We start from the raw sequence: 18475 nt of genomic DNA on the forward strand, positions 1-18475 counted from the left end.
TTACAATTATATCTTTAGAGTGTACACATGTAATCGTAAATGTACTCTCTCTTGTATTGAAATCCGTAGATTTAAACAAGTAAGATCGAACGTAAGGCAAAAGTAATGTAAGACTATGCCCTGTTCGTAATCGATAGCAGCAAAAGTGCGTAAAAGTGATAAGCATATGATACAAAACCATGTAATGTATCAGCTTCTTGTAAGATGTTGGTACGGAGAGCTATCAAGTTTGGTTACTTGATTAAGTTGGAGAAGTTATGTACTTCCTTAACCTTTAGAATCAATGTTACCGTCTTGCTAAATTTGGACTACCGTTACTTCTCATGTAAAGTTAATTAGCATCAGGTGAAAAGAATTCGGTATGCATAAATTGCATGATCATGGTAGAGTTAAGTATGAGGTAGGTAATTTTTGAATTTCAAATTTTCATTGTGAAGTTCTTCTTCTTCTTCTTCCTATTATTTTGTATTTACCACATTTAATGACATTGTTCGCTTTTGTACGAATCATACATCATACTTTTCAGTTGTATCATACTTCTGGTGCCTTCATTGTGTATATTTTAGAAATTGTGCAGTCAACACGTAATTAATTAATATTACTGTACGAAGTGTTAATATAATATTGTAATCCATTAATGATGTTGAAAGCCCACCTACTCTTCTGGTTGAAATATAAAGAATGAAACCTCTTAGATGACTTACGATATGTACGTCTACTGAACTACCAAAATACAGTACTATTTAAAAGTCTGCAAACTGAATTGAAATCATTCAAAGAATGTAGTAATGCATATTATATCTGGTACATAACATACCTCAGTGCCTTAAATTACCTTTGCAAAAGGTGTTGAAAATGACTTGTATGAGCCTCAAGATACAAATTGATCTTTCCCACATGTTCGTTGCCACTTCTTTTAGTCTGTTAATTTCCCTTTGATTATATTATACCGTAAATATTGGAGCGTCATGGGATGTGGTATACTGTGTTCTTCAGATAACCCGATAAATAAAATTACAGTATACTTTAATCGGGTGAATGAAGAGACCACAAATCTTTCGAATTCAGTCAATCTAGGAAGAATTCGAGCTTTTTTTATTTTTTCCGCACCGTAATAGCTTTTGGCTTCTCGAAGAACATTATTGAACAAGCAATAATATCAGTGTACACATCTGAATTTTTGAAAAGATTGTGGTCCAATAGTTCGCCGCCCAGAAATGGTGCTAGGTAAGAAACATTGTCTTCTCGAAACGTTTCACATAGTAATACACTATTGTTTTCACTGATAATGAAATGCTGAGAAACTGCAGCTGATATCGCAACAATATTCTTGCAATTTTGTTACAAAATATATTCTACAATACAGAATCCGAACAGATTTACACTTGAATATGTATTACATAAATCATGTTGCAGGAAATAGCTTACTAATTCGTCTCGAATTCAGTGGTACACAAAGTAAAAGGATTCACGACTGAACCGCGAATCGAACACGGATATCCGGCTTAGCGTGTTGGTCAATTGACTACTATGCTTCCTGAACAGCCATACATTGTAGGATTCGGGACGGAAGTGCTCGGTCACTCAGATCACATAGGCTGTATTACAACTCCTGTTGAACAACCCAGTGTTTACACTATAGAACAACTTTGACGGTTAAATTATATATGGCAAGTGGGAGAAATAACCGATTTTGTATCACACCAATTCCTCTATAACGACCAGAAGCAGTGTTATGCAATGAACTTTTTAGTGTAACGTTCCAAGAAGACGGTTGAGTAATGAAAGTGAATGAACTTTTTTTCTCCAACTGGGAATGAAATTCGGGACCACGTGCACCAAAGGCATACGTGCTGAGTACTAGACCACCGGGATGGGCTATAATGGTCAGAAGTGTTCTTTAATATAGACGCTGGACTTACAGTCCATGGAGTCTGAGTGACTGAGTATTGATTTCAAGAGTGATTGACTGTATGGCTATTCAGGGAAAAAGGTTGGATAACATAGTGGTTAAAGTATTGGCACGATAAGGTCGACGAGACTCAGATCGATTTCGGTCGTTTTGTGTGTGTGTGGGGGGGGGGGAAGGGGAGAATTACACACACACGTACATGTACGTATATACTTGAACATGTGGGAATATGATACTCAAGTACTAAGTTTCTAGTGTAAATATACTCTTGTGAAGTGCGTGATGGTGAAAGACTAGTGTAATAGAGTTGTATCGACATGTTGCTAGTGCAGGTAACATTTATGTCAGTGTTCACAAATAACGCATTCAGTACGAATACAGCACGTCCCACTCCACCCGGACAATGTTTGTATGGATCATAATTTAGGTAATGGACTGGATGTCTTATTATCTCACATAGACACAATTAGAAATGAAGAATAAGTTACATATTCTTGTATATTTATATTCCATGCGAATCAGTGAGATTGCTACTTCGAAATTAAATGTATGTAGTGCTAAAGTCAGCTAGTTCTATTAGATTCAAACATTCCTTCTAACCGGAAAGGTTTATTAGTAAACTGTAGGGTAGTAAATATAAACATAATTCTTTCAAATTCATTAAATGTGCAAGTGGATATTGTGAAAGTACCGTGTCTAGTTCATTTCCAAATCAACTACACCATATCATTTTTTTTAAGTGATGTACAGTCTTGTTGGAAAAATCTAGTCACCCACATCTATTTGACAAGCTCTGCGTTCTTAACTACAATGGAATTAGACAAACATTTCCGCATTTTCTTCGGGAATAAAGAGTTTTACATAGAGCTAAAGTATTAGAATTTCCTACGTGCAGTTGTTAGACAATGCATGACCAACATTTTTTGAGCAAGTGTATGTATTTCGGAGATGATATTTAAACCATGTTGACTTAAGTATCATATATACTTTTTAATAAAGTTGGGTATAATATAATCTCAATAATTGCATAAATTACCTTTCTCAAGTATACATAACGGAAAGAAAAAATAATCGGACCTTGTACCGAAGGAAAAGAAGACTTTCCCATAAGTTTTCGCTACTCTTAACTTTATCAGTGTCGTCTACTGCAATGCGAAACTTTTAACATGTATGTGGATTCCTTCCTTTCCGTAAGATTTTCTTTCCAATATTAAATATGTATCGTATAGCATATATCTTTCTTAAGATGTAATGTTAGCTTTTTTTTTTTTTTTCTTTAATTTTCGAGCGACAATAGGAGAGAAACAAGTGTGATCGTGTAAAAGAAAAAGTTTTATATTTCCTACATGCCGAAAGAGTGGTTCTTAAATGTTTCCTATCCGTTCATCCATCCCAATGAATGTAAGTCGCCTGAAAGCGATACCGTTCAAGGCATCTAGACCAAAATTTGAAATTTTTATAAGATTCTCTAAGGAGGGGGGGGGAGATCATTTTTTTCCTAACCCTAAAAATAAAAGTAGTTTACTAAAAGTCGGAATTCAAAGATTAGTTTCTTGAAAAGAGCTTTAACGATTTCATTTATATTTCATTAACAACCCTATAATGTAGTAAAGTCATTTCTTTCTTTGGGAGTTGTTCAGGAGTAGTTTACTCTTGGAGGGTTGTGTATGTGTGCGTGCGTGCATATAACAGAAGTGGTGGTAGTTAGTTTAGTTTACTGTTGAGGGTGCATATCTAATGTCTTCGCTGCTTGTGGGACACAGAGATCCAGTCTTAGTTCCTGGCTATTATTGACTTTGAATTGTCATTATGATGGGTAATGTAATTTGTTAACCATTTTTCTATTAAATATATTTGTATGGTTCTTGCGTGATATTATGGATCTAAGCTCATACTGCTCCCAACTTCAGGCACGTTAAGAGGGTACTTGAAATTATCATTGAACTATAGTGTTCTACTACAAACACTTCAGTGAGTAATTAATAATTAATAATTTAGTATTTTTAGCTTCAAGAAGATTCTTTAACTCAATCACCACAGATACGTAATTACTCTTTTCCGTTGAATGAAAACATGAGGCTAATTCAAGTATTTATATTTTAAACAGACACTGCTTCTCACTGATATTATTTGTCTTGTAATAAATTAAACATTTATCATTTGTTATCTCAAGGTGAATGTGGGCTCATTGGAAAATGTGATTCGTGGCTACCTCCGAACGGCTGAGCAACGCACAGATCAAGCAAGAGAGCAGTCACAACAAGCAGTTATCGATATTGATGACTTGGATAACCTTGCAACACCGGAGAGCATCCTTCTGAGGTAGATTATCCATACTAGAATATTAGGTTAATAAACTGGATGGAGCACAATTTTGTTTGTGTGAATTTGACGTCTTTCAGGCTCTAGAACTCTATGAGACTTGGATTTTCGGAGTACTCCACTATACTGTGTTTTTGTAGATATTTTAATTGGTTTCATAACGTGTCCTCGGCTCTATTGTCAAACTATGTTCGAAATAACAGCGGGGTTCTTCATTTTTAATTGTTAACTAATATTGAAAATCATTTCGAAGGCTAGTACTTAAAGGTATGAATATTATTTCCTTTGTATATGATTGTTGCCCAAATGGTGACCCGCGGGCCACATCGAGCCTGTGAATAAAAGTGAAAAATGTATTTTAGATATATATTATAAAAGTATTTATCTATTTCAACTTCATGCGTAACAAAAAGAGCGTAGTTGGCCATTACATTATACCTAAATCGAGACTTGACTTTTAACTAAAAAAAAAAAAAAAATACTTTCTTGAACTTTTTGATTAGAAAGGCCATTGTGCAAAATAAAGCCATTGATACCGGACCGATTTTGAGAAAAATTGCAGATTCCACAAAGCTTTCATACTCGTAGCTCAGACCTTAACTGGCCTAGACAGTTGTAACAAGAAGCAGGGTATTAAAAATAGAACAAAAGTTTAGAAAATTTATGACTTGCGCACATTCAGTTTCCTCAGGGGAGTGGCTCGTAAATATGGTTCTTACTTTTGTTCAGGCGCGCATTGCATTATAAATTTGCTTTCACGGCCATAAATTATAGAGGAGGTTTCGTATTGTTTGCTGAAAGCCATATAAGTCAGTGTCAAGCGCAGGTGGTTAACTTCACCAGAGTTCAATTCCTCAGTTTCTTGCTTGCTTGAAAGATGCATAGAATTTGATTTGAGTTGGTTGGCTGACATTTAAGGTCCCTTTCCAGTAGTGAAGCTGTGAGAGACAGGGTCTACTGCTTAAAACTGAGTCCGAACCATTTTTGAGGCTGAGTAGCTCAATCAAGTATCGAACCGGGAGTCTTGCCCTTAGCCATATACAAAGTCAAACTTTTGGATTGATTAAAGTGTTTAAAGGATGGGGGAGAAAGAATGAAAACGAGAACTAGAGAAGGAAATTGGTGTCTGACGAAATCCATGAGTCGCTTGTTGAACATCATTAGTCTAAAACTATTATTCATGTCTACGTATACCGTAGTTTTATGCTGATGTATTATTTTTATTTCAGCGCTGTTAGCGGTGAAGATGCTCAGGATCGAAGTGACCGAACCATCCTGACACCATGGGTGAAGTTTCTTTGGGAATCGTATTGCCAGTGTCTTGAATTGCTGCGAACCAACGCACATGTTGAAAACCTTTATCATGATATTGCTAGAATGGTAAATATTTCTTTATATAAATATATTATAGAATACTAACACACAGATAATCCTTGATAATGACTGATTTGATTCAAAGAAATAGTTCTTTTTGTTTTTCTCGCGTACTCGAAAATATAAAATTCAAACTAGCAAAACTTACATATATATTGTTAGGTTTCTGCATTCTGAAACTGTGTGTGTTAAAGCTGAAACATTACCAGAGGCTTCATTATGTATCCGCAAATTTGGTAATCGTAACGTAAAGTAAATAATGTAATAAGCAGTTATATACGATATACCGAATGTTGGAAACTAAAACTCAAAAACTGATGCGTTGAACAAACTGGTACATAATGAGGCTCCAGGTATTTAAAATATTACATGTGTATATGAGAGGGGCATAAGGTTCAGGAAGATTAGTCTCTTAAGGAGTACTCATTTTCCGCCGTTACACTAAACAATATTACAGAATATTAACTTTTTTTGTCATTGTATTGTTTTATTTAAAAAATTGTTAGCGTGATAAAAAGTGTAATTTCAAGTTTAGCATATATATACCGGGTGACTCCAGACTGGTGGTGCGCCCAACGTTAAATGAAAATGCAACGTTGCCAGTTCAGCAGGTTGGTCGAACGGAACGTACGGCCACACAAAAATGGCATGGTGAACGTCCAGTTGTTGTGTGAGGGAGCCAAAATTACTTAGAATCTATTACCCAATAATTCTGTATCTAGGGCCCAAGGGAACAGTGTGCTGAACTGGAAATTGATTTTTCATTTAACATTGAGCGCATTACCAGTGTAGTGCCCAAATGGTTGGTAATTTAAAGAATTAGCATTTTAGATTGGAAACTACCCATTTCCAACAACTTTCCCTTCTTTCCTTTTTTTTTATTTTATTTATTTATTTTTTATAATCATAACGAACATAGCGTATGGCCCTGAACTTTTGTTACATCCAGCATATACATCCATATGTATAAAGAAAAGGAAACAAGAAGATCTGTGATGATTAACTTTGCTGCGGATATCTGATTGGAAGTTTGAAGAGCTTTACATAATCTGAGATCTTTGTAACGTAATGTTTTAATGTGCGCGTACAAGAAACAAAAACACCTTTTTCTTTGACTTTTTCTTTATTATTCCACATTACAGAGTTTGATAAAGTTTGCTAAACAAGAGTGAAACCATAAGGGATATTTTTATTAGATTGAAAAGAAATTTTGTTCGTTCATGTAAACTAACATTAATATTACATTCTTGGGTCTTTTAATTAATTAACTTCTGACACAGGGATTTGGCAATCCTCTGTACTATAACATACCTACTGCCTTCTCTTTTTCGATGTAGTGGATTGTGTGTAGAAAATCAGAAATATGGCGTTGAAACTTTATGTACTGACCTTTCATTGTTAAGTTGTATGTATACCATTTGGCCGGCCATAAATTGCTAGACAAAATGTAAACTTTTCATTATGTAAAGTTTGATACGTTTAAAAAAAAAAAAAAAAAAAAAAAAAAAAACTGTAAAAATTATTAACTTAAGCTATTTCGATACGTTCTTTGGTGTCTGAGTTAGTCCGGATCGAGTAATAAAATATGTGGTTTATCTTTAATTTGTTTTCTTTTTTTATTTTGTAGGCATTTCAATTCTGCTTGAAATACAACCGTAAAACTGAATTTCGTAAGTTATGTGATAAACTTAGAAAACATTTAGAGGATATTGTGAAACTTCCACCCCAAGTAGCTAATGTTAGTATTAACAAACCAGAAACCCAGCAACTGAATTTGGAGACACGACTGGTGCAGCTGGACTCAGCTATCCAGATGGAATTATGGCAGGTATGTATTAAAAGTTTTATATAGTTAGCTTCTGTCTAATGGTCTTCAATTCATGTTAACCTTTTAGTTTGTTTGATGTGAATTATGGAAGTTGGTTAATAAATTAATGTTTCTTGTGATTTCAGCAGCTAGATGAGAACCGGAAGTTCACAGTTTGAAACTTAAGGGGGAAAAATTATCTTCTGTATGGTATATTAAATAATAGTCTTGTTCGCTTATATGTTCAAGGTTAAAATGAGACTTGATTTTAATATTGTTTATTTCTTTTTCTGTTTTGTCTCATGGGAGTGTCATTTTTTTCAGAATTATAGTTTACTATTTATTATACATACAACAAGCTATGTATTTTTGTATTGAAGTAGCAAGAGTATTATATCTGCATTTTAAAGCAAACTTTATAATAAATTTTAGCTAGTTATCAATTAATTTGATAGCTATTTATATTTATAATGGTTGCGTGTTTACCTCATATTGTTTTTAATTTATATTGCACAAGAAGTATCTAATATTAATTAGAAGTTCTTATTTATATTCTTGTTGCTCACTAGTGTTTCATTGCGTTAAACACAACATAGACAAACTCATAGTATCTTAAGTATGTGTTCATTGATTTTCATAACGTATTAAAAGTCAGATGATTGAATTAAAATAATGGGAAATGAATGGAATTAGTGTAAATTAGTGGAATTCTTAAAGGTTTTACAAAGTAGAATTGTTCTCATGATAGGAAGCTTATAAAGCTATTGAAGACATCAATGGGTTGATGAACTTGTCGAAGAAGATGCCAGTTCCTAAGACCATGGCTAATTATTATCAAAAGCTTGCGATGGTGTTTTGGAAGGCTGGAAACTACCTTTTCCATGCGGCAGCTCTCTTCAAATTGTTCCAGTTATCTAAAGAAATGAAGAAGAATATTACCACCGACGAATTGCAGAGGTAAGACCTAACTTAAATATCATCGTTAAGTTTTTATGTCGCTAAGCTTTTCGTGTCATTGACTCCCGTTTTATTTAAGAAATTGTGTTAGCATGATGAATAAGCTTAATTTCAGTTTTACCTACGTAATATACCCACAGTAGTTTAAATATATATAAAAGAAAGGAAGATTTATGATGATTCTTTGCTGCGGATATCTGATGAGAAAGTTGAAGAGCCTAAGCATAACCTGAGATCTTCTAAGATAATGTTTTAATGTACACATGCAGACAACAAAACTACTACCATTTCCTTTGACTTTCTTATTCCATATTTTTGAAGATAACAGAAAGTAAAAGAGATGCATTCACTTTAAGAAAACAAATTTTGTTTCTGTCTTTAGTGATCATAGTGTCTTTAGTGAGTGAGATGCTGAAATATATATATATACGCTAGCGCTGAGAAATGGATTCTGTCTTGCGTTTTGGCACTTCCAAATGTATGAGTAGATTTTAGTGGTTGGTTTAAGATATTCTATTTGCCTAAATGTCAAATATGATACGACCCCAAGTTCTTGAGATGATCTTACTGGAAAAATAAAAATACATAAAATAAAATATTACGCGCACTCACTGCAGATATTATATAATGGAAAACTTAACCAATTTAAAGCTATTTGTGAGAACTGAATCCCAAGTAGGATTATATTGAATATGGTAAGAATATTCAGATCAATTTGAATAACCGGTGGAAGTGTAGTGAAGATACATTAATGGCACAAATCAGATTATAACGCTGTATGACTGTGAATTACCATTAGCTATTTCCTATATACGTCTGACTTTGAAGAATCACTAACGACACGATCGCGGGAGAGATAGATGGTGCAGTCCTGCATGGTATGATTTTTTAATGCAGAGTGCCAGGTTGTAATTAGAATACTGTTATAGTTTTTACGAAACTGTTTTTATAGTAAAAATATCGTAATACGTTGGAGCCAAAACGGTAGTAATGTTTTTAGTTTAAATTATTGAAAATAATTGACTGGTTTAATGAGAAATTTTATTAGAAGAAAGATTCATGATATGTGAGTGATTTTGAGTCTTGATTGTACGTAAATCTCCTCCATCCAAGTATCAGGCTAAGTGGTCCGTTAGAATCTTAGGTCATGTGTGCCACTGTCCAACTTTTCCCTTCAGGATGGTACCATAGAATTTTCGTAGTTATTTTTCTGTCATCTTTTCTATCTGTGAAGGTAACTTCAGTTCATTCTCTGTTTTCTGATATACTTTAGCATGGATTTTGCCTTAGAGTTCTTTTAAAATATCTTTATTCCTTTTGAGACTTCATTTTGTATTCCCAACCGTATGTTTGTAAATAAAAATGAAAGTGATCTTGCTCATGATAACATAAGGGGAAACAGCTAAACCGTTTGAAATAAATTTTTGCATCTTAGCCGAGTTTTCATCGTGTTTCATTAAAATACGTATCGTAATGGGAGCGGGGATCTAATGTACCTTTCAGAGATATTTCATAAATCTATTCTTCCCGCATGAAGACGGGCGAGGCTTTCCATTGTCTGATTGTCAATCTGATCCGATCTTGATGAAATTACTTAATGCAAGTGTTTTAATTACAGGAACTGATTGCGTTGCTACCGTAAGCTAAGATAGCGTGGACATAGTTTAATTTCTGATTGTGGTTTTTCTCAATTAAAGATAGTTTCATACTTGAATGTGTTGTGCTTAAAAGTTTTATATATTCTATAATTTCGTTGGGAATAATACTATCATTTACATTAATATCCATGGTATTTAAATTAGTTATATCTTTCTACATTGTACTAACACCTCAGGAATTTGAACACCCATCTCACGTTCTGCAAATCCTGATTCCTGAATAATCAGATATAATACACCTTGTCTTATCTATTGCTCACCGGTGAGTTCATTCCTTCGTATTTCCTTAATGTTTTTGTTACTGTTACTCCTATTCTAACAAGACTCAGGGGTTAATGCAAGAAGTAGTCAGGAATCAGAATTTGAAATGAAAGAGAGAGAGATAACTCTTTTTAATTGTTAATTATCAAGGCATATCTTAATTTGTGTAGTTTTGCCTTTTTGCACTGAAGGATAGATACCGTAATGCTTGGTTATTTCTGTGAGTCAAGTTTAATTTTTAAAGATATATAATACTATTGCTCTTTGATATACAGAATTGTTTAAGGTAAGTTCAGCTAAGAGTGATAATTGCAAAAATATTGTTAGAAAATAACTTTCAACAAAAGATAAAGTTTTAATTTTTTGAGTAAGGGATTATCTCCCTCCTTTAAACTAGCAGGATTTTAAACTAGTTCTCAGCGTTATTATACATATGTTTTCAGAATGGCATGTCGAGTGCTTCTGGCTTCATTGTCGGTTCCACTTCCATCAGCGCATCCAGAATTCGATCGATTTATTGAAACTGATAAGAGTCCTTTGGAGAAAGCACAAAGATTGGCGCTCTTGTTGGGCCTGTCACAACCGCCCACACGGAATTCACTGTTAAAGGATGCGGTATGTATAATCTGCAATAAATGTGTTTTAATTTTGTTTAAAAAAAATGTAGTGGTTATGTTGCCTTGAGTAAATGATGCCACCTCATGTAGAAATCGGACGTTTTCCTAAGACGTGGATTAGAAAAATGTCATTGCTGTCTCCTGACTTTAAACCATAGACTTTTTTTACGATGATCTTTGAAATACCCGGAATCGATTAATCCTGATCCTACTAACATCCTAAGTCTGATATCAAAGAAAAGTTGCGGGGCAATTGAGAGAGTGCTCAGAATCATGGACAAGTGGAAAATATTTTGTGTGAAGCAAATAAATGGTTCCAGACTTTATTGCAGGCCTGTAGATGGAGGTACTAAGTCTCAAGGTAGTCAATATCAGATACAAATTCAATCCCAGCACTCCCTCGAATTTAAAATTAGTGTGAAAGAAACAATTATAAAATAAGAAGGTAATTGTTCCATGAGGTTTCTTAATTGAATTTCCATATAGAGAAGGGTAAGTGAACTCATTTAATTGGTAAAATTATATAACTCAAACAAGAGAAATATGTCACTTCAGCCAAAAGTAAAAATATTAAAGCAAACTTACGACTGATAAAGATGAACTTAACTTGCTAACCTCTGTATTTTAAAATAAAACACAACGTCACTAAGATGGACAGAAACATAGTGTTACCTTCGTTCTCAGTGAAACGAAAGCATCTTTCACGTAATCCCTTCTTAAGTGAATGAATTTTTATTTTATTATTATTATTATTATTATTATTATTATTATTATTATTATTATTATTATTATTATTATGGTAGCATTTTTCAATAGAATGCAGTTACGATGTGTTTTATTACTCCTGCAAAATTTTAGTCTTCTCGGGGCTTCGTGTTTAGAATACGTGCATAGGCACGTGAGATTCGGATTCGATTCTATGTAGCTCAACCTACATTAAGTTGTAGGTCCAAATCTCATATAATTTTGGTGCTAAAAGAAACGTTAAAGAATATTGTGTTCATATTTTCCTATTTGCAAATCTATTTAGACCATCCATTTAGTTATGTTTAAACAAGTCACTTTAGTTTCAACTCTGCCAAAGAAAAGGTTTAACACCCTTTATTGGCTGAGTTTAGAAGATAAAGATTTCAAAATAAAATAAAATTAAAAAAAAAATATATATATATTTTAACTAAATTTTCAGGACAGTCTTCAACAAGAAAGTATTCATTCCTATCAGTATATATATAAATATATACAGTTTTTAAAAAGGGGGCGTTAAACCTAATATAACCACACGTTATTCTTCGTGCTTTGACTTTTCCGTTTCAATAGGTTGCTGCGGTGGCTAAGTGGTAGAGCGTTCATCTCGGGTGCATGGGGTTCCTGGTTCAATCTCAGCTCGCGCCAAGCCCTTTAGCCTTCCAGGCATAACCGTGATGCGTAAAACTGAAAGGTGTAATTTCATTTTTTCTTTTCGTTCTCATTATTTTATTTCATTGTTCTTGAATGTCTCTTTAGAAGTCAATCCTCAATCATCTTCATATTATCAAACGTGTTTCAAGTTGGGCAAACGAATATGCTACAGTGCAAAATAATTTTTTCATGTTAATTTTTTTAACTATTGTTTGTTTCAATTCATAGAAAGCTTACGACACCCACAAGTATTTTCTTCGATTGGATTGAAAGTGAGAGAGGGTGGTTTCTTAATGAGGTCATTTTTAGAAGAGACAATTGAATGACTGAAAAAAGTCGATAAACCCTAATATATATTGGGTTGTTGTGAAATTCGTGCAGGATTTTGAGCCGTAAATTTAAACTTCCTTGACTTGTTTGAAGCTAGAAGTAACCTAAAAGAAACATTGGTTTCTGTAAGCGTGTTTATTATGAATGATTAGAAAATATTATTTATTTTATGATTTTGGTCATGGAACTTCTACAAGCAGCAAATAAAATACTTTGTTAGAAATAATGTAAGTAAAAGGCTAATAGTCACCGCAAGAAACAAACCTCATCGCTAGGATCATAATGATAAAATACTTTGTTGTTAAAACTTCTTAGTACTTATCACTATTTCTATTATAATGACAATCTGATTTTCTATTGCGTTTTATGCTTCTAGTTTCCCACCAATGTTGCCATTGTATATACAAGATCTTGTTACAGTTCACTTTTCCCGTAAACTATAACAATATAATTTTTATATGTTCGTATAGACATAAATACGTAGATATTTTACATTGAGAATCTTACGGGTTAATTTCAGGAGAAAGTATTGTGGTCTGCTTATTCTTAATCTGCGCCAGCTGGTGAATACTACTTCCGTTGACAATGTTTATGATTTGGTATTACACATAGTCTTGTTTTACCTTTATTTAGGCTTGCTTCTCTGGCTATAAATTTCATTTATTGCAAGTTGATCGGGGTTCAGAGGACAGTTATGACGTTGATTGGACATGTTGAGCAGAAACACATTATTAGTATACATGATAAAGAACAGAGTAAATAATCATATTGCCGGATTAGGCTTATGTACAAAATATGAGTAGTTCATTTCTATAGCATTTTTCCTCCATAAAAAGTAGAAATTTTATAGTAGTAATTCTCAAATAGAACTTACGGACTTTCTGATATGATTATTAAGGTTAAATTATTGTCTTAATAGTGATAGCAATAACCGAGAATCAATGAAGATTGTTTATTTACATCCCTACCTGCCATATTTGAAATCTTGGAAAAAGGAAGTTTGATAATTCAAATTAAATATAAAATGTATAATGTGCATACATAATATTAATAAAATTGGGTTGCTAAAATTAAAATAGAAATTTAGGAAATAAAAAAAAACTAAATTTAATAATAAAACTAATATAGTGAAGTATATAATAATAGTAATAGTTGCTCCAGAGGGCGCTATTATATCCGATGCAGTGGAAAAGAAGAATAAAGGTAATGTAAGTAAATTACGTAGGACAATACCCATAATTTGAAAAATATCGTCATCAAAAGGACAATTTGGCCATAAACCTTGTTAAAATTTAAATCAGGATAACCTTAGGATCTTTTGGATATATGGGTACTTGCCAATTAAGTGTGAAAACCTAAAACTTTGAATATTAATTTCCACTGGAATTTGTAACCATTAGGGGTAGCTTTATATATATATATATATATATATATATATATGAACTTGTGAATCTGAGTAAAAGTGAACTTTTACTCAGATTACTATTTAGAAAACTATTACTATTTAGATTACTATTACTATTTAGAAAACTTTTCATAGTGATGGTGAATTTACAGAAGAACGCTAATTTTCTTATCATGAGCAATTAAACTCTTCCCGTCTGTACATAATCCTGGGTAAGCCTATTTGGGGGGGGGGGGGTTAGCTTTATCGCTGACAGGTCTATGATAATGCATAAGTGTCCTCGAAACATAGTCATCCATTTTATTATTCTTAAATATGGAATACGTTATTGAATATCAGATGTAGCTAACACGGAAAATTTGTGAATCAACTCATTGCGTTAGTTATATGCGATAATTGAATAGTGCTCTGAATGCTGCTAATAATAATAATAATAATTAAACGTTGACAGGGATAGTACTCGTCTCATATGCTACTTTAAGTTCAGTCTAGGTAATGATTTGCATACTTCGTTCACGGGAAATGCCTAATAAAAGTGCGATAATTTTAATTTCTTGAGTACTTTAAATATGTCGATAATATGTTTAAGTTAAGTTAGAGTAGGTTAGTTAGGTTAGGGCTTCTATTAATTAGTAATATATCTATAATTGATTTGAATGTGTTGTAATGTACAATTTGAATTTGAATATTGAAATATAATAATATGTTTAAATATGTGAACCACATGTCAAATGTGCGCGATCTAATGAAGAAATCTGTGAATCGGTATTACCGTGAACAGTTGTAAAAAAAAAAAATAATAATAATACGAATATGGTCTATACGTTTATAATATATTAAATATTTGAATGGAACGATACCTAGACTGACCAGGACGATATTGTAGTTTTGCAACTAACTACTTAAATGATTAGACATGTTTAACAGCTACAATTTATTGTAATATTTTATATACAGTGAGATACAGCAATAAACTATCCATAGAGAGTGAGGATCAGAGAATAACAAATAATAATAATAATAATGGAATGTAATGATAATTGTTTATTGTCCAAATTATGATCTTCCTCTTGAAATTAATGACAATAGTTTGAATAATATTTTTTCTTCTTTTCTTCCCCTGTTGATGTCTTGAGTTTATTTTGCTGTTAACAAAAGAAATAAATGTTTTACTAAAAATTCAAAAATCACCTTTCATTAGTATAAAGAAAAAACAATAGAAATCTGAATAAGATAGTATTTCATGGGATGACTATATACAGAAACTAAGGATAAAATATTTATGAGACTGCTTATCGGAATGCCATTACCACAAGTTCTTGGATGTACAGGTAAATATTTTTTTTTTATTTTTTTCTAAAACTGATAACCGTTGCGCATAACAATAATAGTAGTAATAAATTATATAGCATTTTTGTTTGGGATGTAAAAATCTGTAACTATAGAGACAACTAAATCATTTTTTTATATATATATATATATATATATAAGTGGCATCTCCAGCCAGGATTCGTAACTATGGAGATAACCCTAATCATTTAATTTCGAAATAAAATAAAGGAGTGCTATAATCTTATTAGCAATCAAAGCTGTGGGACTGATGCTTGTATCTGGAAAGTTAAAGTGGTGAGAATTGGGAACATCATAGTAGTTAGAGCGTAGGATTCATGTCCGCGTGGTTCTGGGTTCGATTCCCGGCCGGTGCTTCCCAATTTTCGGCGTCCATTCAGCGTCGTGAGGCTAACTGGGAAATCACGTGATTAAAAGACGTGACGGCCAGTAGGTCTAGAAAGCTCCCGATACGCTGGTTAGCGATAGGCCAACGTGTTCTTCCCTAGGCTGGACGTAGTTCCACCGATCGCTAACAGATGGCGTGGAGTGGCTCAGGCCCACAAATCAGGCCGTTACGCTAAGTGGTTTGGTTTTAGTGGTGAGAATTATTCAAAGTAATGTCCCCTTTTTCTCAATGCACAGATTTGCCCGTTTGACGAGGTCTCTATAAAATTAGTTTTAAAGTAGTTTTTGAAATGCGGTTGAGTTGTGCCGCCATGGATGTCTGGATATTCTTGAACAGTTGTGAAATGAAAAGTCCGACTCCACAAACTTAATAACTGTGAAACATTCGATCTCTAAGCTTTTTATCCTTCAGTCAAAGAATAAAGTTCAAATCTTCTTTTCCTAGGTCTTCTTTCAGAATTGTTTCGCGGTTGATGAGCACATCATCAGTCGTGCAGATTGTTAAGCGGTAATTTATCTGCAGCTTGTGTTGAACATGCCGCACATAATCCTCTGAACGACCGGTTGACGGACGTCCACTTCTATCATCAGAAACGTGTTCACGTCCATCACGAAATTGGGCGTATCATTTATCAGACACACGACCACGATATAGGGCGTTCTTGCGGCAGTAAACTGTCCTGATCATCTCGCTGATTTTCCTACCGATCAGCAAAACGTAATGTTTGCTCTTTGTTCCATGTAAGAATCCGTAACAATTGGAACCAGGGTATGTGACCAATTCTTAAAAGGGCAGATATCCTTGATTAATGACTAGTTTTTAGTCTCAAATAAGAATGACTGAAGAAAACACTGTAAATATTAAATGCTCTCAATGAATTGAAACAAACAGCAAAAAAGTAAGCAAATAGCATTAAAGAAATTATCTTGTTTCCTAACCGGCAATTAAATTATATTTTACTATGATATATTAAAAGTTTCGCCCATTGTGTAAACACGTCAATGAAATAAATTTCATTGCTGTGTGATTTCTACATGTTTGCTTAAAACACAAAGTAAAATCATTGATGTCACTGATTTTCATTTTAAAGTATTTGTTACAAGGTGCAAGGTTACTGTTTGTTTTGTTTTCTTTAATCGTTGTATTTATTTTATAGGTCCGTTTTAATGTGGTTACGTTGGCTTCACCACAATTGCAAGAATTATACCAGTGGCTTGAAGTGGAATTCCATCCACTCCATTTGTGTAGCAGAGTACACAAAGTGATAGAGTATTTAGAATCAGATGAAAGTTTAGCCCTCCAGCAATATATTCCCGCACTCCAGGATGTTACTCTTGTTAGACTGATTAGGCAGGTGAGTATGAGGATATAGAATTAATATTAAGTGTGTTTATTTCATTAAATATTCTTTCAGTCAGTCAGTCGAGATGGCCATTTTAGAATCGAGGTTCTCGCGAGTTCAAGCTGAATATCCTGAGAGCTTGTTCAGTGACCCTCGCATGTGCTCGGACTCTGATTCTCGCAATCCATACGTAGTACTCAGGCTTATTTATTGAACCCAAAAGAGCTTCGCGTGTTTACCTTCTCTCTGCCCTCAGTGTTTAAGTTTTCTCTGTTGATTAACTTTCAGTCAAGCTCACAGATAAGGACATTAAAAAAAAAAAAAAAAAAAAAAAAAAAAAAAAAAATCTGGTGGATACATTTGGAGACTAATAGCTCAATTTAATTCTTCTCATGAAGGCATAACATTCCTGCATCAAGGCATATAAAGGCAACAAATATATAATAATACCTAAACAACAGTACAGTTACAAAATTCTTGTGAACGTGTACGTAAATCTGGGTTCACCTTGTGGAAGGGCAGTCCACTAAAATATCTAATATCAAAAACTAGTCAATTGATCAAATTTTCTCCAACAATACCTGAAGAGACTAAATCAAAACTCAAAAATTCACGACCTGGCTTTGCCTATTATATATGGTCTTCGTACATAAACCTGATATACCATTGAGACCCATTAGCTCACCTTCTTTATCATTTGCCTTCTTGCAAAAATCGTCTGCTCAACTCGAAACTTATAACGTCAGTGACCTACTTTTTCAAATGTACCTTTTACCCTGCTATACTTCATGAATGATAATGGCAAATATATAGTCTTGTAGCATACAATTTGCTGACCGTTTTGGTTTGTTTCACATCAGTAGAACTGGGGGCTGAGATACTTCAGATTAGTTAACCTCTTACACCACCACCAAATGGCGCATTTTCGAAAACAAATATGGTTGCCACTCGAAACCTAAAGCCACTAAACTTAAAATAATGGTTGTTTTGAACTAATGTCGTGGTAAGATAACCGCACATCTAAAGTCCGATTTTTATTTATTTTTTTTAATTGTCAAGCAACATGCATTGGACCACTTGACATAGCTTACCCTCTCACATTCTCATTCCACCACTTTTCCATCATTTATTTGCCTTAATCATTTATCTCTCTCAGCCCAAGGGGCATAAACGTTGGACGTTAAACTGAAAGATTTCATTTCACTTTCAAGAATAAGACCACTGCTTGGACGTTTGCCATATGTTAAACATGTAAGGCTTATCAAATGTATCTAAAGTCAGAATAAAACTTAAGACTTCCCTCTTTTCAGTGACGCTAATTTCATGTATTTATATTCAGTATTAGTGAAAATAT

At 33.5% G+C, this 18475-nt stretch overlaps 1 protein-coding gene across 1 annotated transcript in view; it reads left to right on the forward strand.

Annotated features, from left to right (window-relative positions):
* eIF3a (eukaryotic translation initiation factor 3 subunit a) overlaps positions 1–18475 on the forward strand; it is an 81597-nt gene that overhangs the window by 7036 nt on the left and 56086 nt on the right. The window contains exons 3-8 of the mRNA XM_081734315.1: positions 4086–4234; positions 5464–5614; positions 7236–7436; positions 8164–8372; positions 10735–10906; positions 16936–17133. Coding sequence (XP_081590441.1) covers positions 4086–4234; positions 5464–5614; positions 7236–7436; positions 8164–8372; positions 10735–10906; positions 16936–17133 — 1080 coding nt within the window. The remainder of the gene's footprint in view (positions 1–4085; positions 4235–5463; positions 5615–7235; positions 7437–8163; positions 8373–10734; positions 10907–16935; positions 17134–18475) is intronic.

This window comes from Thermobia domestica, chromosome 12, assembly GCF_964235325.1.
Source record: "Thermobia domestica chromosome 12, izTheDome1.hap1.1, whole genome shotgun sequence".
NCBI lineage: Eukaryota > Metazoa > Arthropoda > Insecta > Zygentoma > Lepismatidae > Thermobia > Thermobia domestica.